General features: G+C 51.0%; 1 protein-coding gene across 7 annotated transcripts in view; it reads right to left on the bottom strand.

Moving 5' to 3' along the window:
* Positions 1 to 3,715: 3,715 nt before the first annotated feature.
* The window catches only part of PSD4 (pleckstrin and Sec7 domain containing 4), a 45,341-nt gene continuing 21,858 nt past the window's right edge, over positions 3,716 to 27,198 (bottom strand). For 3 of the 7 annotated variants that reach the window (XM_017964171.4, XM_008980297.6, XM_008980296.6), the window contains exons 2-17: positions 23,446 to 24,507; positions 21,941 to 22,066; positions 21,571 to 21,649; positions 20,758 to 21,136; positions 14,292 to 14,468; positions 13,745 to 13,825; positions 13,503 to 13,615; positions 13,223 to 13,281; positions 12,919 to 13,008; positions 11,221 to 11,264; positions 10,687 to 10,847; positions 9,108 to 9,178; positions 8,829 to 8,992; positions 7,883 to 8,027; positions 7,625 to 7,768; positions 3,716 to 5,462 (exon numbers count right to left, since the gene is read on the bottom strand). In XM_017964171.4, the coding sequence (XP_017819660.3) occupies positions 5,205 to 5,462; positions 7,625 to 7,768; positions 7,883 to 8,027; positions 8,829 to 8,992; positions 9,108 to 9,178; positions 10,687 to 10,847; positions 11,221 to 11,264; positions 12,919 to 13,008; positions 13,223 to 13,281; positions 13,503 to 13,615; positions 13,745 to 13,825; positions 14,292 to 14,468; positions 20,758 to 21,136; positions 21,571 to 21,649; positions 21,941 to 22,066; positions 23,446 to 24,393 (3,039 nt within the window). In that variant the 5' untranslated portion in view covers positions 24,394 to 24,507 and the 3' untranslated portion in view covers positions 3,716 to 5,204. The remainder of the gene's footprint in view (positions 5,463 to 7,624; positions 7,769 to 7,882; positions 8,028 to 8,828; positions 8,993 to 9,107; positions 9,179 to 10,686; positions 10,848 to 11,220; positions 11,265 to 12,918; positions 13,009 to 13,222; positions 13,282 to 13,502; positions 13,616 to 13,744; positions 13,826 to 14,291; positions 14,469 to 20,757; positions 21,137 to 21,570; positions 21,650 to 21,940; positions 22,067 to 23,445; positions 24,508 to 27,198) is intronic. The other 4 variants (XM_078348418.1, XM_035272006.3, XM_008980298.6 and 1 more) reach the window with 2 other exon arrangements.

Below are 27,198 nucleotides of genomic sequence, written 5' to 3'. Positions count from 1 at the left end.
GACTGAAGCCATCAATGCCCCTAGGAGGTGGCATTTCAGGCAGAGGTGGGATAGACGCTGATTGGACGCCGATTTGTAAGGTGTGAATTAGAGCCAGGTATGAATGGGAACCTGGTGAGGGCTGGAAACAGCTGTCAAAGCCCACATATCCCGTGAGTTTATCACAGGAAGCAGGGAAGCCAGGCTCAGCTACTGAAAGCAAGAGTGTCTAACACCAGCTTTGATTTTTGCTCATGATGGTGTTTGCAAGACATGCTAATGAAGTGGGTAGAAAATAGGCCCAAAGAGCCCCAATGGACCCATGAAGGAGAGAGGTCTGCGGCAGGCAGGAGAAAGGGGCCAGCGTGCTGGCTGGGGGTAACGGTTGGTCACAGGCTGTGGAGAGCACCTCTTCACTGGAGAAAGGATGATGAAGGGAACAGGTAAAGGTGCAAGCCACGGTAGCTGGTGGGGAGGCATCAGAAGAGCTGGAGGTCAGCAGTGTTGGCAGAGGGGCCAGTGGGGAGGACAGAAGCCATTCAGGAAAGCCTGAGGACCTGTGAGCCTGTCTGTGGAAACAGGGAGGAAAGAGGACCTGCTATGGCCGGGTTTTCACAAGGTTCAAGGATATTGTCTTTTTCTTTCTTTTCATATTTATTTTGAAATAATTTCAGAATTACATATAAATTACACAAATAATGTGCATTTGCAGGCCATATTCTTATCCTACCCATTGGCCTTACTTATTCAAGATATTTCATCTTCTCTCTTTTTTTTGTTTTGTTTTGTTTTTTTGAGACAGAGTCTTGCTCTGTTGCCCAGGTTGGAGTGCAATGGCATGACTTCAGCTTCCTGCAACCTCCACCTCCTAGGTTCAAGCCATTCTCCTGCCTCAGTCTCCAGAGTATCTGGGCTTATAGGCATACACCACCATACCCCGCTAATTTTTGTATTTTAGTAGAGACAGGTTTTCTCCGTGTTGGCCAGGCTGGCCTCGAACTCCTGACCTCAAGTGATCTGCCTGCCTCAGCCTCCCAAAGTGTTGGCCAGGTAAAAGCTCACCTTTTTCTAACATAATCCCTAGGCTGTCCCCCAAGTCCTGAGCCTATAACTCTTCTCTTTAAAAATTGCACTGTACTGGCCTGGCTTGGTGACTCATGCCTATAATCCCAGCACTTTGGGAGGCCAAAGCAGGTGGGTGACTTGAGGTCAGAAGTTCAAGACCAGCCTGACCAACATGGTGAAACCCCATCTCTACTAAAAAATACAAAATTAGCTGGGCATGGTGGCACATGCTTGTAATCCCAGGTACTTGGGAGGCTGGGATAGCAAAATCGCTTGAACCCAGGAGGCAGAGGTTGCAGTGAGCAGAGATCGAGCCATCGCACTCCAGCCTGGGTGACAGAGAAAGGCTCTATATCAAAAAGAAAAAAAAAAAACAGCACTGCACATTCACAAAAAGCCACTCTCCTTGGCTACATTGGAGGCCCTGAATGATCTGGGCTCAGGCCACCCTGATTGATGGCCCTGTTTCCCTCAGCCCACCTCACCCTGACCCTCCAGTCCCACTCCTTCCAACTCCAACACATTCCATATGTCTTCATCTCCAGAAGAGGCAGAGCCTCCTAAGGAAAAAGGTAGGCCTTAGTGATCTTTTCATCTTCCCTAGTGCCTGGCAATCAACGAACAAATGTCATCAGCAGAAAGCCAGGCTCAGCAGGGAAGCTGAGCTCCCTATATGGGAAAATAAAGAACTAAAGCCAAACGTCCACGGCCCTTCCAGAGCCTGAGCTCATCACCGAGAACTTCTGTCTATCCCTTCTCCTGCAAAGAGAAGGACTGACCCACTACACAGGTGGGAGAGGAGCATGGGGTGGGGACAAGGTGAGACATAGGCCTATGGTGGTTTGATCTGTTTCATACCCAGGATGGAGACTGGGGCCCTCTCAGTTTTCACCTTCCAGGACTACCTGAAGCAACCCTGTGGGGAGCTGTAGACTGTCCCCACAGACTGCGGAGATGTCTTTCTTTCTCTCCATCTCCAGGAAGATGTCAGAGCCCCAACCTTCTCCATGGGAGAGGCATCCCTAGATGGTGGGAGTCCTTGCCTGGGCCACTGTAGGTTTTGCAAAGCTGAAGGTCCTGGTTCTGCGTTGGCACAGTGGCACACATAATAACTTCCTGGCTTTCAGGGAGCACAGCTCAGCTCCACAGCAGGACACCTGGGCAGCCAGAAGCTAGAAAGATGCAAGGCTGCCTCCAAGTGGTCACACATCATAACTGCAGCCCACAAACCAGACCCTCCAGGCAGAGGTTCCTGCGCAGCATTGACTATGATAGGCCAGGCAGCCACTGTCATCTGGCTCTGAAGACTCCCTGTGCTCAGGTGAAAGAGAGGTGCCGGTTCCACATGAGCAAAGGAGCAGCAAAGTGTCACACACACATGCATTCAAACTTTCACCTTTTATCATAGTTTTAGAAATAAGGATGCATAGGCCGGGCATGGTGGCTCACACCTGTAATCCCAACACCTTGGGAAGCCAAAGTGGGCAGACCACCTGAGGTCAGGAATTTGAGACCAGCCTGGCCAACATGGCAAAAGCCCATCTCTAATAAAAATACAAAACTTAGGCCGGGCATGGTGGCTCACGCCTGTAATCCCAGCACTTTGGGAGGCTGAGGTGGGCGGATCACGTGGTCAAGAGTCCAAGACCAGCCTGACCAACATGGTGAAACCCCATCTCTACTAAAAATACAAAAATACAAAAATTACCCAGCAATGGTAGCACATGCCTGTAGTTCCAGCTACTCAGGAATCTGAGGCAGAAGAATTGCTTGAACCCAGGAGACAGAGTCTGCAGTAAGTCAAGATCCCACCATTGCACTCCAGCCTGTACGGCAGAGCAAGACTCTGTCTCAAAAAAGAAAAAAAATGCAAAAGTTAGCCGAGCATGGTGGCACGTGCCTATAATCCCAGCTACTTGGTAGAACCCAGGAGGTGGAAGTTGCAGTGAGCCGAGATAGCACCATTGCCCTCCAGCCTGGATGACAAGAGTGAAACTTCATCTCAGAAGAAAAAAAAAACAGAAAAAGAAAGAATGCTCAGTGAGGTCAAATAAACTACCAAGGCCATTTAGTTTGTAAGCATCAGTCTTGGGCCAAAAGTCATGTCCACCTGATGCTGGGATTCCACCTCAATCAAATGAGACAGTTGAACTCTACTGCAGTAACTGCTACTACACATCAGAGTTACCCAAGGAGCTTTAAACGTATTATTTCTCTTTAACATATTTATCTATCTCCCTGACTTGGGCTGACTGAATCAGCATCCCAGGCTGTGGGGCGGGAATGTGTCTTTTCAGCACACTTCCCCAGCAAGATAAAGGGCATCTCTAAACTGAGAGCTGGAAACCAGTGGACATGATTGTCAACTCATGGAGTCAGGGACATTTTTAATGTATGTGTAAATCCCCTAGTACTGGCCTGTAGAAAGTGTTCCATATTATTTGTGAAATGAATGAATGAATAAATGAGCAAGTAGGCAAATGAATGATTCTGAGGTCTCCTCCAGCTTTGATGGCCTATGACTGTGTGACTCCTGCATATGCATGAACACACAGACACAGACACTACACACATGCACAGACACACTTGGGGCAAAGAGGGATGAAGCTTGCCACACTGTGGGTGGTCCCAGCTGCCTGACCTCCCTTCCTCGCACACTGACACACCTCCATCTCTATTGACCTGTATTTATTGTGCACCCATTGGGTGCATGGCCCAGCCCCAGACACGTCCTCCATGGGCCAGCCTTAACTGTGGAGGTCCAGGCCCCAGAGCTGGTTACAAGCATGGGAAGGGAGGAGGGTGGCCCAGCAGGAAGGCTGGGGAGCCAGTGCGTCAGCCGGCAGGCAGCAGCGGGTAGCAGAGGCCCCCTCTTGGCGGGCAGCCTACTTGCACACTTGGCTGAACAGAGACAATGGTGGCTGCTCCCTCCGGCCCAGCCTCCTTCCTACAGGCAGAGCCCAAGTTCATGAATCTCCGGAACCTTCCTCAGAGAACAGGCCAGGCTGGGAGGCAGCCAGAGGGCAGGATAAGGGGATTTCCCAGGGGAGAGCAGCAGAGACCCTCTGAGCTGCCAGAGATGGGGAAGGGGTCCAGGCACCCTACAGGAAGGAAACTTTAAGGCATGTGTAGGAAGGAGCACAGAAGAATCTCTAGCTCCTGGCCTAGGCCTCACCTGGTCTCCAGCCTCTGTCCCATCCCTCACAGCTCTCCTAAGCTATGGCTCCTGCTAGGCAGACCCCAAGGGAAACTGTCACCACCCTTTACCTCTCTACCCTCTCCAGTGGTCTGAACCTAGAGAACCTCCTTTCGTGTTCTGTTGGAACAAAGCCCCCTTGTTTCCAGGGTTCTCTGCAGAGCTCTGGAGGCCCCACCCCTCCCAGCCATCATTCATGCCATCAGCTAGCTCTGTTGATTAGCAGTTGGGTGTGTGAGATTCCTTCATCTGCCTCGAAGGAAAGGAAGACTGTAGGAAAAAAGGAGACACAAGGAGACAAAGACATGGGGCCTCATGGCCACGTGGCGCCCTTGAAGCCTGCCGAGGTCCCTGCCCAGAAGGCCATCCCCTCAATGGGCAGGACCTTACTGACCCTGCTCCCTGGGTCACAGGAGGCAAGTTAGGAATCTCTCAAGAGTCCCTGATTCACTCTCCTGAGGCCTCCCCAGGAAGGTCACCTAATTCCCAGAGCAAGACCATCATCAGGACTGGGGCTCCCCTGGCTGGGCTGCCCAGAAGCCTCTGCTGCTCCAAGCTCTCCCCGAGAAGCCAGGGCCACACCATATATGCACTGGTTCTCAAACTAGTGCTGAGGACCGAGCAGGTCTAGGAAATGAGGCCACTCTGGATTCTGTGGCCTGGAAGGTGATGTGGGATGAACTTTGGGAGTAAAGTCAAGTCCTCAACCTGCCTTTTCCCTTGGGAGTGGTCAGGGACTGGGGCTGTGGAGGGACTGCCATGGGGTTGGAGGGAACACAGCACTCTTAGGGAAGCTTCAGTGAGCATGGGAATAAGAGCCACAGGGAAACGAGGTTTGTCCTTCAGCAGGGAAAGGAGGTGCCTCATCCGTCATGGTGGACTTATTGAAATAAGTCTCCTCCAGGGAGTTTTATCTCAGGTCTACCCTGGAGCAGGAGCCAGTGTCTCTGAGGTGGCGCTGTCTTCACAGCTGATTGCGGTTCCGCTTGGGGATGATCTTCCGGTAGGTTCTGCGCTCTGAAATGTTGCGCTTCACCTTGGCCGTGGTGGGAGCCTCATCCTGGTGCAGGGACGGGCTCGAGTGGGACTTCTTCAGGCTGAACTTGGGCTCCCGAGTGCCTCCAGCTTCCCTCCCCAGCTGCTCCTCCCACAGGTCGAGGGCATCAGAGGGGCAGTGCAGGCGGGCCACCAGCAGCTGCACATAGGTCTCGTAGCGAGTTTTCTGCAACACACAAGCCCTACCACCTTAGCACCATCCTGGCTCCAGGTCAGGAGGAGGCTAGAATCATGAGGGACAGCCCACAGGAATATGAAGCTGTGGCGATACAGACCTCTGCAGAAAGGGAGCTGGCCAATAGTGTGTGTTAGTATAATGCTTGGGGAAGCTGACTTTGCACAGCACACCTCTGGATAGTGTTATATTGACACAAATCAGCCCAGCCCTGTTCTAATAATGGCCAACCCCTTGGAGTGCTGTAACTAACATCTGTATTCCACTTTACATCTTTGAGGCACTGAAAGATGTCTCACCCACTATGCCTGAGATCTTGGCAGCCCTACACACAAACAGCTCACATCTGTACAGCCCTAATTGGGTTTGAATAGCATTATAACAATTAGCATCTGTGGAGCATGATGCTAACTACCCTCATCTACTTAACACAGTACTCCTAAGGCCCCCGTAGCTAGCATCCTTGGAATATGGTTTCCAGTTTACAAAGTGCTTCCCCACGCTCCATCCCATTGGATCCTCATGCCAGCCCTGGGAGGGGGCACAAATCATTGTGGAAGGGAGGGCTGGTGGCTTGCTAAAGGTCCCAGGTGGTCAGGGAGGAAGAGGTTATGTCCTCACAGCCATACCCTGAGGCCTCTGACAAGTGGGGAGTTCACAGCCATAGACACAACCAACAAGCCAAGGGACAGGCTGGGACCTTGCAAAATAGGCAGAGGCTGCAAGAGGGCACAGTGGGGACAGGTAGAAGTTGATGCTGATTCCTACTTCCTGGTCTCTGCCTCTGGGTGGCCTCTGATTCCCTCTATTTTCATATTGCATTCACCTAGCCTTTCTGCCCAGTGGACCCTCTCCCTAAGCAGGCACCTGGGACCTCTGAAGCAGGCACCCAGTGTTAGAGTCCCAGATGCACTGACATGACACCAAAGCAGAATTGGGAGTGTGGGTGGATAGGTGAGGGTTGGGGGAAACTAAGGGATAAAACATTTAAACATGGGCTCTAGAGCCAATAAAAGTCATTATTGAGACTGGCCGGATGGCTCATGCCCGTAATCCCAGCACTTTGGGAGGCCAAGGCAGGTGGATCATGAGGTCAGGAGTTCAAGATCAGCATGGCCAAGATGGTAAAATCTTATCTCTACTAAAAATACAAAAATTAGCCGGGTGTGGTGGCACGCACTTGAAATCCCAGCTACTTGGGAGGCCAAGGCATGAGAATCACTTGAACCCTGGAGGCAGAGGTTGCAGTGAGTCAAGATTGCATCACTGCACTCCAGCCTGGGTGACAGAGCAGAACTCTGCCTAAAAAAAAAAAAAAAAAAAATACTGGCCGGGGCAGTGGTTCACACCTGTAATCCCAGCACTTTGGGAGATAAAACCCTGTCTCTACTAAAAATACACAAATTGTCAAGTGTGGTGGCTTACACCTGTAATTCCAGCTACTTGAGAGTCCGAGGCAGGAGAATTGCTTGAACCTGAGAGGCAGAGATTGCAGTGAGCTGAGACTGGGCCACTGCTCTCCAGCCTGGGCAACAGTGAGATTGTGACTCAGAAAAAAAAAAAAAAAAAAAAAAGTTAGTTCTTAGTTAAGACCATAAATAAGACATTTGGAGCAGCATGTAAATTTACGAGCTTTGGACAAGTAGTTTAATTTCTCTGTGCCTCAGTTTCCTCATCTGTAAAATGAGAACAGTACCTACCCAGAGTTGTTAGATAGATAATTAAATGAGATAATCCATTCAAGGAAGACAAACTCCATAAATACTACCTATTAATATTTGGTGGGTATTAGAAGGAACAATTTCAGCTAAAATGTTTTTCCTTCAACTTGGGAAAAGCCAAATATACTCTTGGGAGAAAGAAAACTATAAAATAACGCCTGCTATGAGTGTTTCCAGACAAGCAACTGCTATGTGCCCCCAGGACAAGAGGTCAAGGAGCCTAAGTGCACAGGGGCACACACCCGTGCACGCGGATACCCAAATGTGAACCCATGCCCGTTTGCAGACAGCGCACACGGGCCCCGCCCTCACACAGGCGCCTCTCCCCGTCCCCCGCGCGGTCAGGTCTCTGACGCCTGCAGGGACCGAGGCAGCCACGAGAGGGCGGAGAGGGTCCGGCGCAGCGGCGTTGAGGTGGGCTCGGCCCCTCACCTCGTACTCCAGGTACTCCTTCCGCAGGCGGTACTCCTCCAGCTCGCGGCTGCGGCCCCGCCGCTCCGGTAAGTTCCTCTGCAGATCCAGCAGGTCGTCCGAGGCAGCGTCCAGGCAGTTCTCATGGGATCGATGCTGCTCCTCCTGCGAGCGGCAGGAGGGACGCTGTTCCGGGTGTTCCCTGCACCGCTTTTCGGGCCCGGGCCCGGGTGCACACTCCCAATTCCACCGCACCCCAACCCTTCCCGGAGGCCGTACCAGGGAGCTCTGGGCGGGGCCTACTGGCAGGATGGGCCGCACGAATCTGCGCTGTGAGCCGACGGCGGCGGCGAAGGGCGGTGCGGAGTGCGTGGCCGCAGCCAGGTTGATGCGCGCGATCCAGGAGCTCATCTCCTTGGCAGTGCTGGGGCAAAGGAGGTCATTGGTCCCCAGGACGCCGAGTCAGTCCTGTCACCGTCCTCCCGCCCCTCCTGTGGGTGCACAGCTGGCCAGCTGCCCAGGACTCAGCCTCCTACAGTCAAAGCCCTGTCACTAGCAGGGTACTTGACCCCTGACCACAGCATTTTCTATCAATAGAGGAAAATCTGGAGGCTGGGCGCGGTGGCTACGCCTTGGCAGGCAGATGACCTGAGGTCAGGAGATCGAGACCAGCCTGGCCAACATAGTGAAACCCCGTCTCTATTGAAAATACACAAATTAGCAGGACATGGTGGCACACGCCTGTCATCAAATAAGAATTACTTGAACCCGGGAAGCAGGGGTTGCTGTGAGCCGAGATCATGCCACTGCACTCCAGCCAGGGCGACAGAGTGAGACTCCATCTCAAATAAATAAATAAATATTAAAATAAAGAGGAAAATCTGGGAAGGCAATAGATTTTATAACAAATGCCAAATATAGTCAATTGTTAACAACTTCCTGGAATCCTCTGTTCTGAACTAGGAGGCTTGATCCCACCGGCAAGGAAAAGGCATATTGCACTGGCAAAGTTGGCTAAGGATGGGGAGGAAGCAGGCAATGCCCGGGCTTCATCCCTGCTCCCCAGCTCTTCTCCCTGCTGCCACATTCTAAGGGTTTCTGATCAGTATGGCCATTCCCACCAGGGCCTCCAGGGGCCCACAGGCCTCAGGTGTCTGCAGGGTCAGGGGAGAGAAGAACTAGGGCAGGGTGACGCCTTGCCATAGTCTCCACCCCAGGGACTTACGGTGCCTGGAAGAGGTAGAGGCGCCAGTCAGCCGTGCGCAGCTGGAAGACGTGCGGCTTTTTGGTATAATGGGTGGCGGGGGTGGCCAGCGAGTGGTGCACCCCCACGGGCTCGTCCACCATCTGCCCCACCAAGCTCTCCCCCTCCAGGCAGTGGTCTTCTCCCTGCCATGAGGCACAAGGGCTCAGAGAAGAGGTTATCATCAGCTGCCCACCCTCCCCACAGTTCTGGGCCTCTCTCAGTCTCTGATTCTGACAGGGGTATTGGCTCCCTTCCTACCTTCAGGAAGTAGAGAACCATCCCCCGCAGTAAGGTGTGGAACATCTTCCAGCCACGCTTGCCCCATGGCGCTGTTCCAGGAACAGAACACAAATGTACGTGGGGGCACCCGCATCCAGACACACTCACATACACACAAGTGTGCATCTGCCTCCCCCCCCCGCCCTTCACACCAACTCCAGTCTCTCACCAGGATGCACACAAATGCAGAACACACCTACACAAGAAAACACAACCGCCAGTTGCAGTGGCTCTTGCCTGTAATCCCAGCACTTTGGGAGGCTGAGGCGGGTGGATCACGAGGTCAGGAGATCAAGACCATCCTGGCCAACATGATGAAACCCGTCTCTACTAAAATTAAAAAAAAAAAGTTGCCAATCATGGTGGTGCATGTCTGTACTCCAAGCTACTTGGGAGGCTGAGGCAGGGGAATCACTAGAACCCGGGAAGGGGAGGTTGCATGAGCCGAGATCTCACCACTGCTCTCCAGCCTAGTGAAAGAGCAAGACTTCCTCTCAAAAAAAAAAAAAAAATCGGGCAATCCTGCCTGGAAACAAAACCACAGAACCACTCATATCCAAATGGGGATGTTCATACAGACCATCCTCTCTCCAACTCCAAACACACAACCACTACCCCAAGTGCAGAAACCCAGGCACAAACACAACTCCACCCAGACAGCTTTCTTGTCCTTACAGGATGATCTCGAACTTGCATACCCATCCAGAGGGGCTTGGGGGCTCAGGACCCAGCCTTGGGGTGTCTTTCCCTGTGTAACCCATTCTGAGCACCATCAGTCCCCTCTTCCCCCTACCTCCCCAACCCTGGTCTTGTGTGGTGAGATCCATTCTAAGCTTAGGCAAAAGGCAGCCCTGAGGCCCCAGCGGCTTCTCACAGCCAGTGCTAGTTCCCTTCCTGGTCGACCCACCCTATTCAATCTGTGCTTGTGTATTAGTCTTCTGAGATCACCACTCTCATCATATTGCTGCCCTAATCAAAGCCTTCAGCTGCCTGGGGAATGAGGCCCAAACACAGCCCTGGCAATTCTGCCCCAAGTGTACCTCCCTTCCACACACCCCATGTTCTGAGCAAACTCGGCTTGCTGTTTTTTCTCTGTGGGGGATGCCCTCTGCCCAGCTTCCAAATCCAGAACCTCTTCTCCAAAGTTCAGTATAGATACCATCATTTCCCAGAAGCCTTACCTCTCCCTGTCCCCACATCCCACCTCCAAAACAAAACCAAACACCTTTCTCTCCTCACTTGATTCAGCCCCTAGACACTCAGCTCTTGCTACCTTTTTTTCCCAGACATTGACATACTTGTCTAATCTCTTACCTTACCACTCAGGGGCCAGGAATAACTAGGCCTGTTTTGTCTGGATTCCCCTACCTACTGTCTAGTGCCTCACGCAGCAGCCAGCACATAGTCACTGTTCAGCACACACTGAGGAAGGAACATGGGCTGGCTGCCTGTCCTGGACGAGGGCCATCTCTCTGCACACCTGTGCATGCATCGGCCCAAGTCCCTGAGCAGGGCCACTCCCAGCACACCACCCTGTTTGTGGGCAGCAGACACTCACTCTTCTTGCCATCTGCATCTTGATGCATCTTTCGAGCGAGGATGCCCTGCTTGTAGGTGGGCACCGTGGGATCCTGAGCCAGCTGAAGGAAGGGGTTGCTCATCTTGCCAGTTGGCAGGGACAGCTGGGCCTTCTCAGGTTTGGCTGCATCTTCTTCATCCCTGGACATCAGAGAATTGGGCTGGGAGGGCTGACTGTGGAAAGACCACTGGGAGGTATCTGTTGCCTCCCAGAGCCTCAGCAACCTCTCTTTTGCTGGGGAGCCACATCCCAGGACCCCCCAGAAGGAGTTCTCCTTCAGAGCTAACCAATTCCTGGGAACTCTGCCATACCCCGCGCCCCACTACTTCTGGCCCTCCAGTATTACTTGGGTTCCTCTATGCTCTCTGCCCAGAGCCCTGCCTCTGGCTTTGCCCCACTCAGAGGGGAGCACTATCTGAGATTCCCCTAACTCTTGGGTGGGTGACAGAGGGAGAACAGCCCAAAGATAAGGGAGAGGGGTGAGGAGGAGAGGGGAAAGGGGCTCTCACTCACACAGCCCACTCGAGCTTCTCGCTGCGGATAGACCAGTAGAGGGCCTGGAACAGAAGCACACAGGTGGGCAGGGGAGCCTCAGGGCTGTGGAGCCTAAACTCTCTGTCTGGCAGAGGTAGGATAGGGGCATATATACAGCCTGACTCCTCCATCCCCAATATAGCTACCCTTCTTCCTTGAGTAGGCAAGCATCAATTCATCCATCCATCCCTCCATCCATCCATCCATCATCCACCCATCCATCATCCACCCATCCATCCATCCATCATCCACCCATCCATCCATCCATCCATCCATCATCCACCCGTCCATCCATCCATCATCCATCCATCCATCCATCCATCCATCCATCCATCTGTCCACCCATCTGTGCAACAAGTACTTCCGGCGCATTTCCCAGTGACAGACACCCTCAGACACCTATGTTTGGTGCTAGAAACATAAAGATGACCAAGGGAGACAAGTCTCTATCCTGCCCATGCTTAGTGAGGGTTTAACTAGTTCTCTTGGAGGAGAAATGAATTACCTACATGCTATCCTGCTGGGAGGGAACTGATGGAGAAGAAATTGGCTGACCAATCCCCACAATAAATGTGCAGTAAATGAATGAATGAGTGAATGATGCACTAGAAGTTTGAAATAATAACAAATAGTGTTAACATAGATGTATCTCACTTGCTTTGATAGCCCTTGCAGTGCCTAGCAAGTTGTCTGGCACATAGTAAGTGTTCAGTAAATGTTCACAAAATACAGTCATGTACCATATAACAGCATCAGGATGGTTTAGTCAAGGATGAATCGCATATATGATGGTGGTCCCATAAGACTATGGAGGAGCTGTCCTATACAGGTATATCATTTTTAATCTTTTGTATCATATTTTTATTGTACCTTTTCTATGTTCAGATACACAAATACAGCACTGTGTTAGAACTGCCTGCAGTATTAAATACAGCAGCATGCCATACAGGTTTATAGCTTGGGAGCAATAGGCTATTCCATATAGCCTTGGTGTGCAGTGGGCTATACATTTAGGTTTGTGTAAGTTCACTCTATAATGTTCACACAGTAGTGAAATTGCCCAGCAACGCATTTCTCAGAACATACCTTCATTATTAAGTGATACATGACTGTGATGAAACAGCAAGTCATTTTAATTGCTTATGACACACATGCTCTGTGCCAAGCACCATGCTGAGCACTTGATGGATTTTATTTCATCTTGATAATGGCATTATAAAGTGGCTAATACCCTCAGGAGGAACTTGAGTTGGCCAAGAGGGGCAAATTGCCCAAGACTAGAATTCAAACCCAGGAACACGAGGCTCCCAAGTCTAAGCTCCAGACTTGCACCATGTGAATGAAGCTTTGCCCTTCTCAGACTATGACGGGGTAAGAATGACTTGAAAACTTAAGAAAATATTGTAGGGGTCCCAGTCCCAGAGGGTCTGATTCAGCAGGTCCAGCAGATTTGCATCTAACAGGCTAACAGATTCCAAGATGCTACTGATGCTGCCATCCAGGGACCACTCTTTCACTAGCCCTACAATAAATAAGCCTTGTCCTCTCAAGGATATTTTGGCAAAGCCAGTCCCAAGCTCAGCGTCTCCCTTGGAACAGAGAATCAAGGCTCCAGGTCCAGGTCCTAAATGGGGCTCACCAGGTCCTGAGCCTGTAAGAAGACCCCATGGTGCATACCTTCAGCAGCTGCTTGGGGAAGTTTTCACCATCCCTCAGGCCATTCAGGTTGGTTATGAATTCCTGGCAGCTCATGCTCTTCCCAATATTCTGTGGCCATGGAGAGAAATGGGATGACTCGAGCACACATCCCATCCCAATAGAATAATCCCCAAGCCACCCACCATGGAACTCTTTCCAGTTCCCCAGGCCCACATCCCTTAGGGGTGTTCCCTGCCCAATCTCAGGCCTCTGGTCTCCTCCTCCCCACACCCCAAGCCACAGCCCCAGCCTCAGTTCCCACAGGGACTCTTTACTGTCTTACCTGTCCATGCAAGTCCGTGTTAAGAAGCATGATTGCACATGTCAAGGTGTGTACAGAATCTGCCCCAGAGATAGGTGAGTGGAGAGAAAGCTCACTGGAACCAGGGCTCCTGTTTCCTCTGCCCACACTGGGTGGGGTAACCTCAGAACTCCGGGAATGCTTTCATTATCCATAGCCCCCAACACACTCCCACCAGTTCACTGCCACCTACTAAACTCCCAAGCAGACATGGGTACCCCAAAGTCTCCCTGCCCTGCTGTCAGGGCCAGCCCCTCCCTACCTACTGAGGGGAAGACCCCTGGATTGCAGTGGTGAAAGCGTCTGGAGAACTGGTAGAGGATTCGCTCCCGTTCCTGAGTCTCCCCACTGAGCACTAAGGCCTGGAGGAAGCCCCTGCCAAGGAGGGCCAGGGTCAAGGAAAGAGCCCAGAAGCTTGGGGCCAATCAGATCCCAGCCTCAGGCCGGTGCCACTGCCCCATGCCATCCTCCACACCCTCCCCAGAGAGGGCCCAAAAGTGTTACCGGAGGGCTCGGTCCAGGCTTTGGCCTCCAAACTGGAAGAAGGACAAGTACTCCTCAGCCACAGCCCTGCTAAAGTCATTGCTGCAGAAGGAAAAGGGGGATGGAGTCTGCACCAGAGGCCTGGGCTGGGGCCGCAGATGCACACGGGCCTCCAGGGCCTGCACACATTATGGGGCCTGATGCTGTGGGGGCAAGCAAGGGAAGGGTGCAGGCACGCTGGGCCTTGGGTCTCAACAGGGCAAGGGGGCAGTGAGGGTTGGTATGCCTTGGTACCCTATTCATCATAGACTGGGAGAGACCTGTGGAGTCTGGTTGGCAAGGCAGTGAGGCCCAAGGACCAAGGGTGTGAAGAAGAGGTGACATGGTGTGACCATGACTGGCAGAAAGTAGCAGGGACAGTGAGGGTATGGGGGGAAAGTTAGGAGGGGAGATGGGGAGGGAACAGGGCAGAGACAAGAAGGGGAGGGTGGCCAGTCAAGGGAGCCCTTCAGCAGCTCCTCCCTGGCTGCCTCAGCCTCCAGCTTTCTGCAGGCTCAAAGCCCCTTACTTCTTCTGCAGGTAGGCAGCCACTTCAGACTTCAGGAAGCCCTCCAGGCGATAGAGGCGAGAGGCCAAGTTCCAGGCTACCTCCTTGTTCCTGATGCCATTAGACAACTTGTCTCCAGATGGTGGCCTCTGGCCTTCTTCTGGGTACTGTGCTTGGGGCATAGGGCTCCCAGGAAGCCTAGAAGAGATCATAGGTGTCCTCAGACTCTCACTTGAGGTAGACATGCAGAGGCTCTGGGTCAAGTGTTCTTGCAGGTCAGTTGTGGCAAGAGTTTCCCGAGCTCAGGGCCTGGAGGGGCTGGACCCAGGCACTCACCCAGGGAAGAGACAGAGTCATAGCCAGACTGACTTAGCCTGGCCTGGGACCAGGAGAGGCCCGAGAGGAAGCTATCCACGCAAGGTTTCCAGGTCTGGGGCCCTGTTCCTCAGGCCTGTTCCAAGCTTATCTCACCTCAGGCAGGGCAGCTGTATCCCTGAGAGGCCCCCAGGGTTGTTTTTTCTAATGCAGCCATCTGGGATTGTCTCCCTCACCTGAGGTCGTGCTATACTTCTTTGTCTCTTCCCCACCTCCCAGCTCTGGCTCTAGCCTCCACTCCTAGATCTGGAGCCAAGAATGCTGTAAGGATGGGTTGAGAACAGGAAGCTAGCTGGGCCCTAGTAATGGCAGCAGCTGGGGGAGTCCCGGAGGTGGTCCTCAGCCTCTCCCTATCCCCACCTAGCAGCCTGGATGACAACAAGACTGGGTGGCGACCTGTGATCCAGCGTGAACAGGCCCAGGTGCCCCCAGCGGACTCAGAACCTCAGAGTCCAGCACTAAGACTCTCAGATGTTCCTCAGTCCAATCGTTACCTGACTCTTCTGTTTCCCCCACTATGTTACAATCAGGTGTGGGATATTCTAGAGATTTAAACATTCATTATCCAAGTCATCACAGTTAGGAAGTTGAATCAGTAAGCAGAAGACATCATAATATAAAAACATTCAAGGGGGCCGGGTGCAGTAGTCACGCCTGTAATCCCAGCACTTTGGGAGGCCAAAGTAGGTGGATCACTTGAGACCAGGAGTTTGAAACCAGCCTGGCCATTATGGTGAAACCCCATATCTACTAAAAATAAAAAAATTAGACTGGGCACGGTGGCTCACGCCTATAATCCCAGCACTTTGGGAGGCCGAGGCAGGTGGATCATGAGGTCAAGAGATCGAGACTATCTTGGTCTACATGGTGAAACTCCCTCTTTGCTGAAAATACAAAAAAATTAGCTGGGCATGGTGGTGCACGTCTGTAGTCCCAGCTACTCGGGAGGCTGAGGCAGGAGAATTGCTTGAACCCAGGAGGCAGAAGTTGCGGTGAGCCGGGACGGTGCCATTGCACTCCAGCCTGGGTAACGAGCGAAACTCCATCTCAAATAAAATAAAATAAAATAAAATAATTAGTCAGGCGTGGTGGCACATGCCTGTAGTCCCAGCTACTCAGGAGGCTAAAACAGAAGAACTGCTTGAACCTGGGAGGCAAAAATTGTAGTGAGCTGAGATCTCACCACTGCACTCCAGCCCAGATGACAGAGCATCTAAAAGAAAAACAAAAGAAAATCCCTGATAAACAGACATGTAAAATTAGGCTTCGCTTAAGCACCCTCTCCACCTAACACAATTGGGTCAGGGTTAACTGGAGGGTGAACTCCATTCCCATCTCAAGGTCCTTGGGTGATGGTGACAGAATGTCAATCAGTGCCAGAAACCAAAGAACCATCTTCCTTGTGCATCTGGAAAGTAGGCTGCCCTGTGGAGAGGTTCAGAGGCTTGGTAGCCAGAGTAGTTTCAGCCTCGGAAAACGGAGGGTTCTTCATGCCAAAAATTAAAGTTCACCCAACCCAAAATAGAAGTAAGTAAATCTAACTAAAATGAGAACATATTTTCATAGTAAATAATGAAAAGGTTTAACCGGGGCTTTATCTTGGTAAATGACACTAGACATTATACAAATAAGTTTATTTAAATCTTATATTCAGCACAATGCCTAAAATCTAATTTTCCCTGCACAGTTTTCTGTCTGGATAAGACATCTTCATTCCTGCTTTGATTTTCACAGTAGGATCTTAAAGGCCATTAACAACAATAGCAGGCTGGGTGCAGTAGTTCATGCCTATAATCCCAGCACTTTGGGAGGCTGAGGTGGGAGGACTGCTTGAGCTCAGAAGTTGAAGACCAGCCTTGTGGCTTGGCTGGACAACATAGTGAGACCCCATCTCTAGAAAAAATAAAAAGTAAAAATTAGCTGGGTATAGTGGTGCATGCCTGTGGTCCCAGCTACTTGGGAGGCTGAAGTGGGAAGACGACTTGAGCTGGGAGGTTGAGGCTTCAGTGATCATGACTGTACCTCACACTCCAGCCTGAGCAACAGGGTGAGACACTGTCTCAAATAATAATAATAATAACATCTATTTTGAAATATAACGCACATACCATCCAATTCACTCACCTAAGTATACAACTTACAGTCAACTGCTCTTCAACAAAGCAAACAAAAACATAAAGTGGGGAAAGGACATATTTTTCAACAAATGGTGTTGGGATAATTGGCTAGCCACAAGAAGGATCATGAAACTGGATCCTCAACTCTCACCTTATACCAAAATCAACTCAAGATACATTAATGACTGAAATCTAAGGCTTGAAACTATAAAAATTCTAGAAGATAATATTGGGGAAACCCTTTTAGACATTGGCTTAGGTAAGGATTTCATGACCAAGAACCCAAAAGTAAATTCAATAAAAATGAAGATAAATTGCAAGGACATAATTAAACTGAAGAGCTTTTACATGGCAAAAGGAACAGTCAGCAGAGCAAACAGAAAGAAGTGAGAGAAAATCTCTCACCCACAGAGCGAGAGAAAATCTTCACAATCTATACATCCGACAAAGGACTAATATCCAGAATCTACAATGAACCCAAACTAATTAACAAGAAAAAAACAAACAATCCCATCAAAAAGTGGGCTAATGATATGAATAGACCATTCTCAAAAGAAAATACACAAATGGCCAATGAATATATGAAAAAATGCTCCACACCACTAATGATCAGGGAACTGCAAATCACAACCACAGTGCAATACCACCTTACTCCTGCTGGAATGTTCATAATTAAAAAATCAAAAAATAGATATTGGCATGGATAAGGCCAGCAGGGAACCCTTCTACACTGCTGGTGAGAATGTAAACTAGTAAAGCCACTATGGAAAACAGTGTACAGATTTCTTAAAGAGCTAAAAGTAGAACTACTATTTGATCCAGGGATCCCACTACTGGGTATCTACCCAGAGGAAAACAAGTCATTATAAGAAAAAGATACTTGCACACACATTTATAGTAGCAGAATTCACAACTGCAAAAATGTGGAACCAACCCATATGCCCATTGATCAACCAGTGAATAAAGAAACTGTGGTATATATATATACAATTGAATACTACTCAGCCATAAAAAGGAATGAATTAATGGCATTCACAGCAACCTGGATGAGATTGGAGACTACTATTCTAAGTGAAGTAACTCAGGAATGGAAACCCAGACATCATATATTCTCACTCATATATGAGAGCTAAGCTATAAGGATGCAAAGACATACGAATGACACAATGGACTTTCGGGACTCAGGGGAAAGGGTGGGAAGGGGGTAAGGGATAAAAAGACTACAAATAGGGTGCAATGTATACTGCTCAGGTGATGGGTACACCAAAACCTCACAAACTATCATTAAAGAACTTACTCATGTAACCAAACACTACCTGTTCCCCAATAAGCTATGGAAATAAAAATTATAAAAAAGAAAGAAAAGAAAATTCAAGTTAATAAAATAAAATAATAAAGTGGGGTCTGGTGTGGTGGCTCACGCCTATAATCCCAGCAGTTTGAGAGGCCGAGGCAGGTGGATCACCTGAGGTCAGGAGTGACATGGTGAAACAAAAACTCACCAGGTATGGTGGCATGTGCCTGTAATCCCAGCTACTCCAGAGGCTGAGGCAAGAGAATCGTTTGAAGCTGGGAGGGGGGTTGCAGTGAGCCAAGATAGTGCCATTGCACTCCAGCCTGGGTGACAAGAGCCAAACTCCATTTCAAAACAAAACAAAACAAAACAAAAAATAAAATAAAATGTACAATTTTGTGATAATTTATATTTGCTTACTTTTTTTTCAAAGTGCTCCCTCATCTAAGTATTATTTTAATAACAATGCTAATTGACTAGGTAATTTTTAAAAGCATATTTTAGGCCTTTGTTAATTGATTATTCAAGTAATTCTCTTTAGATGTGCAATTGGTTCATTATTTTTATTTTCTCCTCTTCCATTGTTCACTGGACAAACTCTTTTGGTTCCTGATTTGTCAGTGGCTTTCCATGTGATTTGTGAAGTTTTTCAACATCACTTCAACAGAGCTTATGAAATCACATGTTTTTTGACAAGATTTGTAATTAAACTTTTCTGTTACTTTCTGTTGTGTTTCTCCTGCACTGTGGAGTGTGTATGAGCCTCAAAAGGCAGTGAGAAATCACCAGCAATGCCCTTGACCCATCTGTGTTAGGTGGAGAGGGTGCTTAAGTGAAGCCTAATGTTATACATCTGTTTATTAGGGAACATTTTCATATTAAGATTGACTCCTGCTTACCAGGTCAACTTCCTAACTGTGGTGACTTGGATAATGAATGTTTAAATCTCTAGAATATCCCACACCTGATTGTTACATAGTGGGGGAAACAGAAGAGTCAGGTAACGATTGGACTGAGGGACATCTGAGAGTCTTAGTGCTGGACTCTGAGGTTCTGAGTCCGCTGGGGGCACCTGGGCCTGTTCACGCTGGATCACAGGTCACCACCCAGTCTTGTTGTCATCCAGGCTGCTAGGTGGGGATAGGGAGAGGCTGAGGACCACCTCCGGGACTCCCCCAGCTGCTGCCATTACTAGGGCCCAGCTAGCTTCCTGTTCTCAGCCCATCCTTACAGCGTTCTTGGCTCCAGATCTAGGAGTGGAGGCTAGAGCCAGAGCTGGGAGGTGGGGAAGAGACAAGGAGGTATAGCAGGATGGCAGGACAGGAAAGGGCGACAATCCGACGTGCCTTGCATTGGTAAAAACAACCCTGGGGGCCTCAGAGGGATGCGCCTGCTGCCTGAGGTGAGATAAGCTTGGAACGTGCCTGCGGTTTACCTGAGGAAGCACAGGGCCGCAGACCTGGAAACCTTGCATGGATAGCTTCCTCTTGGGCTTCTGGTCCCAGGCCAGGCTAAGTCAGTCTGGCTGTGACTCTGTCTCTTCCCTGGATGAGGGCCTGGGTCTAGGTCCTCCAGGCCCCACCGTTCAAGGCCCGGAGCTCAGGGCACCCTTGCCGCAACTGACCTGCATGGACTGCACCCTTAAGTCCATGACATGAACCACTGCTGGTTCCTGCTAGTCCCGTTAATATGACTCACATTCAGCCAACCAGAGAACAAAACCTCTCTTTCAGTATAGAGATCCCTGGGGCTGATAGTCTCTCGAGGCTGCATTCTGGGACAAGTAGACATCTAGGTTGATTTTTCAGTTGGCCTATTCCTACTTCTGGTCACAGTTCTGGGGTTACACAATCCTATGTCAGGCCCCAAGATGCATTCCCTTGGTCTCCATCAAACCTCCACTTGATGAGATCTGAGCCACTGCCCCAGGCCTAGGTTCTTTGGTGAATGCCTCCCAGATACCTCCTCAAATTCAAAGCAGTCTGTAATCCCCACATCCCTAGCTCTGACCTTGCACTTCCCTAGCCTGCCAAGCTTGGCTCCCATTTTTATGGGCAGGCACATGCCCCTGCTCAGGTTCCGTGGACATCTCCTCCCCTTGCTCCTCTCCTAGTCTCCAGCTATGGATGCTTCTTTTAAAGCCCTGCCCCAGCACACTCAGATCTCACCTCCACGTGTATGACTATCTGCTCTTCATTTCTGATGCTTCTGAACCTTATAGTCTTTCTCAAAACTCTTTCCTGGTGCCCACTCATGTAATCCTTGCTTAATAAATATGGGTATGTTTAATTTCAACATGCATTTCTCACACTCCATCTAGACTAGGATATTCTTTTTTTTTTTTTGAGACAGAGTCTTGTTCTGTCGCCAGGCACCAGGCTGGAGTGCAGTGGTGAGATCTCAGCTCACTGCAACCTCTGCCTCCTGGGTTCAAGCAATTCTCCTGCCTTAGCCTCCCAGGTAGCTGGGACTACAGGCACGCACCACCACACCCCGCTAATTTTTTTTTTTTTGTATTTTTAGTAGAGATGGGGTTTCACCATATTGGCCAGGATGGTCTCGATCTTTTGACCTCGTGATCCACCTGCCTTGGCCTCCCAAAGTGCTGGGATTACAGGCTTGAGCCACCGCGCCCGGCCCCAGGATATTCTTAAATGCATCCATAATTAGGAGCACGAGAGCCAGTCAGTCCAAGACTTACTGTTCTGCAGAAATCAGGTGAATGTCAGGCTGGACGTTTCCAGTCTCTGCAAGCTGTACTGTTTCTTCACTCTTTACTTCCTCGCCTGGGTTTGGGGCCTCCCCTGCCTCCTCTTTCTTCAAGGAACTTGGCTCTTCCCCATCCGTCTCCAAGAGTGAAGAGTGTGAAGTGTCTAGTGTCCACTTGGGCAAAATCCCTGCGCTGTGGTGCTGAAGCTGCGGGCTGCCCTCCTGGGATGACACAGGGCTGGGCCTGGGGCCAGGGCCTCTGCTCTCAGATTCTGGGCTGCTAGGCTCTGGAGAAGAAGCTGGGCTCCTTGAGGGGCTGGGGGCCAAGATGCAGGGACCAGATTCCTGGGGGTGCCCAGCCTCCCTGTCACCTGAGGAAGAGCAGGAAGTGAGGCGGGCACAGGGCAGGAGGCAGGAGAACAGCCTGGGCACTACCTCCAGAGGCTCCCTCCCTGGGGCTCCTCCCCTGGAGCCTGGCAGCATGCCCTGTCCCTCCTTCAGGCAGTGACCTCTCCCAGCCACAGAGGCAGCAGACAGCCGGCTCCCAGGACTCCAGCCTCCAGGCAACTAAGGGCTCAGGACCTTTGCTAAACCACAAAGACTGGGGGTAAAAAATAGGTCTTTTGTAGATTTCCTTCATTTACTCTATAAAGAGGCAGGATTTAACCCCAAGTCTGTTTGGCTTAAACATAATACAATGAGACCCATTAATGACAACCATAGATCCAAGAATGATCTTTGTCCGCACTCCAAATTCTAAATCCTTCCAAGACCCAATTTCCCAAACCCCCTTATTAGGGCTCACCTCTGTCCTGGGAGTTAAGAGGCACCTGGGACCAAAAAGGACCTGCTCTCTGCCAGCCCTCAGGGCTGGGCAGGGCCTGCTGAGAGAGGCAAAGGTGTTCCCATGAGCCCTGGAGATACAGGGAAGCAGACCAGGGGAGAGGACAGGCAGGGAGAGGGGAAAAGGAGGGGAGGGGAAGGATGCCAAGAGTAGACAGAAGTCCCTCCCTCCTCCTCCCACCCAGGCTGGAGCCTCAGTTCAGGAGAGTCTGGGATGTCCCAGGAGAGTCCCACATCCTAGGATTGTTGGTGCTAGGCCCTGGAAATGAATGGGTTCATGTTCCTCCTCCAAAGATGGAGAAAGCAAGGCCCAGAAAGGGGAAGTGACTTGCCCAAGGTTGCACAGGACGTGCAGCAGGGCCAAGATCAGATCCGACGCATCCTGATTCCCAGGTCAATGCTTCGTCCACACACAGTGCGGCAGATGGAGCAGGGCCAAGCTGATCTCCCTGAGAAGTCTAGAGAGAGAGAGAGAAGGAGAGGAGAGATAACCAGAGGAAAATTGCTCCCAGGGCCTTTCTCAAATCCCATGAGGCCTTCTCCCTTCAGTCTGCCCAGTTGGCCCTGCCTCAGGTGGTGCCAGCCAAAGGAGGGGCTGTGTTTTAGGGAGGGTGAGAGCCCTGAATACTGGGCTGGGTGGGCTCTGCTTTCCCAGACTGGAGCCAGCGTGCAACTTATAGCACTCCCAGGCTTTCCTCTGATAAATTAGTGCTTAGAGCAAGGAAGTCCATATCCAGGCGTGGGGGCTCACGCCTGTAATCCCAGCACTCTGGGAGGCCAAGGCGGGTGGTTCACCTGAGGTCAGGAATTTGAGAGCGGCCTAGCCAATATGGCGAAACCCCACCTCTACTAAAAATAAAATTAGCTGGGTGTGGTGGCACGCCTATAATCCTAGCTACTTGGGAGCCTGAGGCAGGAGAATCGCTTGAACCCAGGAGGCAGAGGGTGAGCTAAGATTGCACCACTGCGCTCCAGCCTGGGCAACGTAGCAAGACTTCATCTCAAAAAATAATTAAAAAAAAGAAAGTCCTGAGAACATGCACCTCCACAGGCACAGCCCTAACCATGGTAGAGGGGACTCCCATCAGTGCCCAGGAGCTCCTCTGATCTTGGGGCTCGGGTGACAGAGCTGCTCTGGGTAACAGCTCTTTGTTGTTCTTAGGGAATTGAGAGATTAGAAAATTATAGCCACGTTCTGCCATCTTGAGTCTCCTTATCTCTTAAGGAGAGGCCTCCCTGGGAAAACTGCTCCCTATTGTCTTACAGAGCTTGTCCCCATCCTTAGTTGATATTAAGACTCTCTGCCATTGTCATATGGGCCTGATCTATTGATAATGGATGGGGGAAGAATGAAAAATGATGACCTAAAAGTAACAAAATGCTGAAATCTGTCAAGAAGAGAGAGGACAGGACTTTCGAAATAGGCACCACTTTATTAGGGGCAGAGGTCACCCTTGCAGGCTGAGCTCTGCCCTGTTACAGTTGGGAGTGTCTTGGAGGTGGGAGGGGAAGAATCTGAGATGACCTGGAACATGCTGCAATTGGAGGAGCTGTTTGTTCTCCAAACGTATCTAGACATAGCCCCTTGGAGCTGGTGAGATGGAGACATTTGTGGACTTAATTACCAGCTGACATCACGGCATTAATAAAATGTCCTATCTCATTCTGAAGCCCATACTGGTCCTGATTTTCTGCCATTACCTTGCTATATACTGAGGCAGGTTATCCCAAAAGCTCTTAGCATCAGAAAAGATGTCCTGGGCCTGGTGACCCCAAGGAAGATCCTCCCTTCTGTGTTCCCAGCACAGCCCTAGTTTGTTCCCAAGACTGGGCTTACCTCACTCTCCCCCTGAGCAGGAGGTGCTGCAGGAGCCCCCACAGCAGCAGCCACTGAGGCCCAGCAGATGGAGTGTGGTTTATAGACGGGCACAGGGAACGGAGGGGTATGACGCCCACTGGTAGCAGCACCATCCCCCAAATCCGGGTCACTTCCCAGCTCCCACGGCACAGTGTCTCCTGGGAGGGGAGGCTCCAGGGTGGCTGGACTCTCAGGTCCTGTCCTCACATCTGCATGGCAGTCTGAAGCCCCCCAGGAAAAGTGCTCTCCAGAAGCACTGTTCTCTGAGAAAGGACTCTCCAGGAAGAGGGGGTTGTTGAAGAATATGCTGTTCTCCTCAGCTACCCACTGTGGGGAAGAGTCTGGGATTCCCTCTGTCAGCCATGCCTGACCTTCCCCTTCAGGCTCGCTGCTGTCTTCCCCGGAGTCCTCCTCTTCAGGTTGGCTGGAGTGCAGGCCCATGTCCCCGGGGAGGTCCGCAGCAGGTGAGGGGAGGCAGCATCTCAGCCCTGCCTTGAGCCCTTCAGTCTTCTCCAGCTCCTCCTCCAGGTCTAGGACACACATCTGGGCCTGTAGGATGCCTGCCCAGAACACCACCTGCGTGGACGTGCTCCGGTTCTGCTGTGGGCTCCCCAGTAGACGGCTGTTCCCAGGTGAGCCTGGTGAGCCTGGTGAGCCTGGTGATGCTGTGCTCTGCCTGTGCTCCCCCTGGGCAGAGCAGATCCCCAGGTGTGTGGGCTCCACATTGGAGCCCCAGGGAGGAGCATCTTGGCTGGTAGATTCAGGAGGCTCAGTGGCCCAGGTTTGCTCCCCACAAGGCTCTGGCAGGTCTTGATGGCCGCACGTTTCCCTTGGACACTCTCCTGGGTGGGGCTGCAGGTTGTCTCCCAGGTAAAGGTTGAGAATTTCCATGGGCTGGGGGTGGTCAGAGAGTCTGTAGTCACCCATTATCCACAGGGCAAACACTGCACAGGAGCCCCCAGGAGTATCTGCTTTCACAGTCTCACTGTGTGGACTAGGGGGAGCACTGGCCGCTGCGGTAACTGGGAATCCATGTCTATCCTGGAAATGTCCAGAGCAAGTGCAGGTTAGGGAAGGGTTGTCAGCCTTTGGAGGCACATACCTAGTGTGTTAGATGTGTTTGGAGTCTCTGCCCCATCTATGCCCACTGCTAAGGGATACTGCCCTCCACTCCCCTTTTGGGAGTAAGGGGTGTACCACATACTCCATCTGCCCCCACAATCTCCAAACTTGCACCAGGGCAGCACCTGCCCCAAAGACACCCATCTGTTGGCTGAAGGTAGCCCATGTGGCTTAGCTGAAAAAAACCAACTGGCCAAATCAGATCCTTCTCTTGGCATTTGGATTGGAGAACGTGGAGACCGAGGTGGTTGGCACCAGGAACAGAAGGCAGAAATGCCTCTAGGTATCAAGGAAGCAGCTGCAAGCCACAAAAGACATGTAAACCAAAGCATGTGGGAGCCACATAGACACAGACTGAGGTGAGCGGTGAGGAGAATGGAACAGACTCGCGGGAGAAGCAGGCACCCATAACAGTGAGGCCACAGCCTTCCTTACTTCCACTTTCCAAGATTCCTATCCTTGGGCCTACCCTGTTTATGAAGCTGGCTCACAGGATGCTTCTTGGTCCTTGTAAGCTGTTGACAGCTTGGAATTTGGCCCAGGTGGAAGCAGTAAGGGGCTCTCTGCTCAACTCAGCCCAAGCCCTCATAAAAGGAGGATGCTTCAGCCCTGCTGCTTATCACCCGGCAGACCACCTGCTGCGTGAGGTGAGATCTCTGCCTTCTAGGGAGGAAGAAGCTGGGATGCAGTGGCTGTGTCTGCCTGGAGCTGCCACAAATCTGCCCAGAGCTGCCCTGTGCACAGGCCACACTAACACTCTGGGTGGGCCCTTATCAGATGAGACCAGGAAGCTCGCAGGGTGTTTTCAAGAAGCATGCATCCCTATCCCCTGCATGCAGCCCACAGCTTACAAGGCTCTCAGAGCAGCCCCACTTCCTCAGTATAGCTGGCTTGTTTAGATCCAGAGAACACTGTAAAGTTGTAACTGGTTTGTCCCATGGTTCTGGCTCTCCACAGTGGATGTACAGGGTCAAGTACACAGGCCCTTATGGCATGTCGTAAGTGCTCCCCTGGCTTCAGCTGTATTTTTTTTTTTTTTTTTCCGAGACAGAGTGTTGTTCTGTCACCCAGGCTGGAGTGCAGCAGCAAGATCTCGGCTTACTACAACCTCTGCCTCCTGGGTTCAAGCAGTTATCCTGCCTCAGCCTCTTGAGTAGCTGGGATTACAGGCATCCACCAGCACGCCTGGCTAATTTTTTTTTTTTGTATTTTTAGTAGAGACAGGTTTCACCATGTTGACCAGGCTGGTCTTGAACTGATCTGAAGTGATCTGCCCGCCTCGGCCTCCCAAAGTGGTGGAATTACAGCTGTGAGCCACTGCGCCCAACAGCTGTCTTTTCTTTTCCCCTTGCCTTACTTTCTTCACTCACAGATTTCTTTTTCTTTTCTTTTCTTTTTTTTTTTTTTTTAAGATGGGGTTTCACCATTATGGCCAGGCTGGTCATGAACTCCTCAGGTGATTCACCCACCTTGGCCTCCCAAAGTGCTAGGATTACAGGCGTGAGCCACCGTGTCAGGCCACTCACAGATTTCTATCTTGAAGGCTGTGTGTGTGCTTGTGAGTTGTATTAGAATATTTTGGGGAGCAAGACTATTAACACACATTCTCTCAACTTATAACCATGTGTGACTTCCAGATACCCAAGAACAGCCCCTTCCACGTGCAGCAAACACCGGACCTGTCCCCCCAACCACTACCCCAATCTCGCACCTGAAAAATGAGCAGGACCCTGTGTGTCCTTGTTTCACAATGAGGAAGCCTTAGCCTGAGTCTGGCCTAATGACAGAGCTGGTGACGGTGGTCAGACTCTGACCCCAGACCACCCACATTGCAGTCTGCGGCTCTCTACCGTGTCCCAGCTCCAGCACGGAGGAAGTGAGCCCAGGTGGCCTTGTCCAGGGCTCCAGACCTCAGACTTAGGTCCTGCACAGGCAGGCTGTAGGGCAGGAGCTTGACTGGCATGAAGGGCCCCAACCAGGACACATAACAAACCCATGGGGATCGACTCCTCCCTGCCCAGCATTAGAAGACAGCGGCTGAATCAGTAGCCACGTGGACCGCAGCTCAAACCCTTGTCATGCCACATACAGTTGAATGGATAAGCCTGGAAAGTTCCTTAGCATCTGGGAGCCCCACTGCAGAAGGAAGCTGGGGCTAACGGAGGTGATTCACCCAGCCTTCAGCCCAGGCTTGGCCCACCATTAGACACTCGGTAAATGGTAACCTTCAACACTCTCTCACCAAGGACAGGGGGTCCAGCTGTTATTCAAGGTCACCTAGAAAACATCGCTTTGCCCCATCCTCCATTCTGGAGGGCACCTGAGAGAAGGAAGGATGACCAGTATGCATTTCAGTTTCTTACTCACCTTGAAAGTATCCTTTTTCTAAAAGTCCCTCCAAAAGAGAATCTCTTTCTGAGTTTTTACCCGTCCCTCTGACCCAACCCCTGCATTCCTGTTTTAGATAACAGGAATCTAGATTTGCTGGACAACAGCCTCAGGATTCTGATGTTTCAGCCCACCTGGAATGGTCCCTGACTGGCCTTCAGGGCTCTTCCACCTGTTAGTTATGGCAGCCTACCCAACAAGCTGATTTCCTGAAAGGAGGGG

The sequence above is a fragment of the Callithrix jacchus genome, chromosome 14 (genome assembly GCF_049354715.1).
Source record: "Callithrix jacchus isolate 240 chromosome 14, calJac240_pri, whole genome shotgun sequence".
In the NCBI taxonomy this organism is placed as follows: Eukaryota; Metazoa; Chordata; class Mammalia; order Primates; family Cebidae; genus Callithrix; species Callithrix jacchus.
The sequence above is the reverse complement of the archived record's forward strand: the minus strand, read 5'-3'. Positions and strand labels throughout refer to the sequence as shown.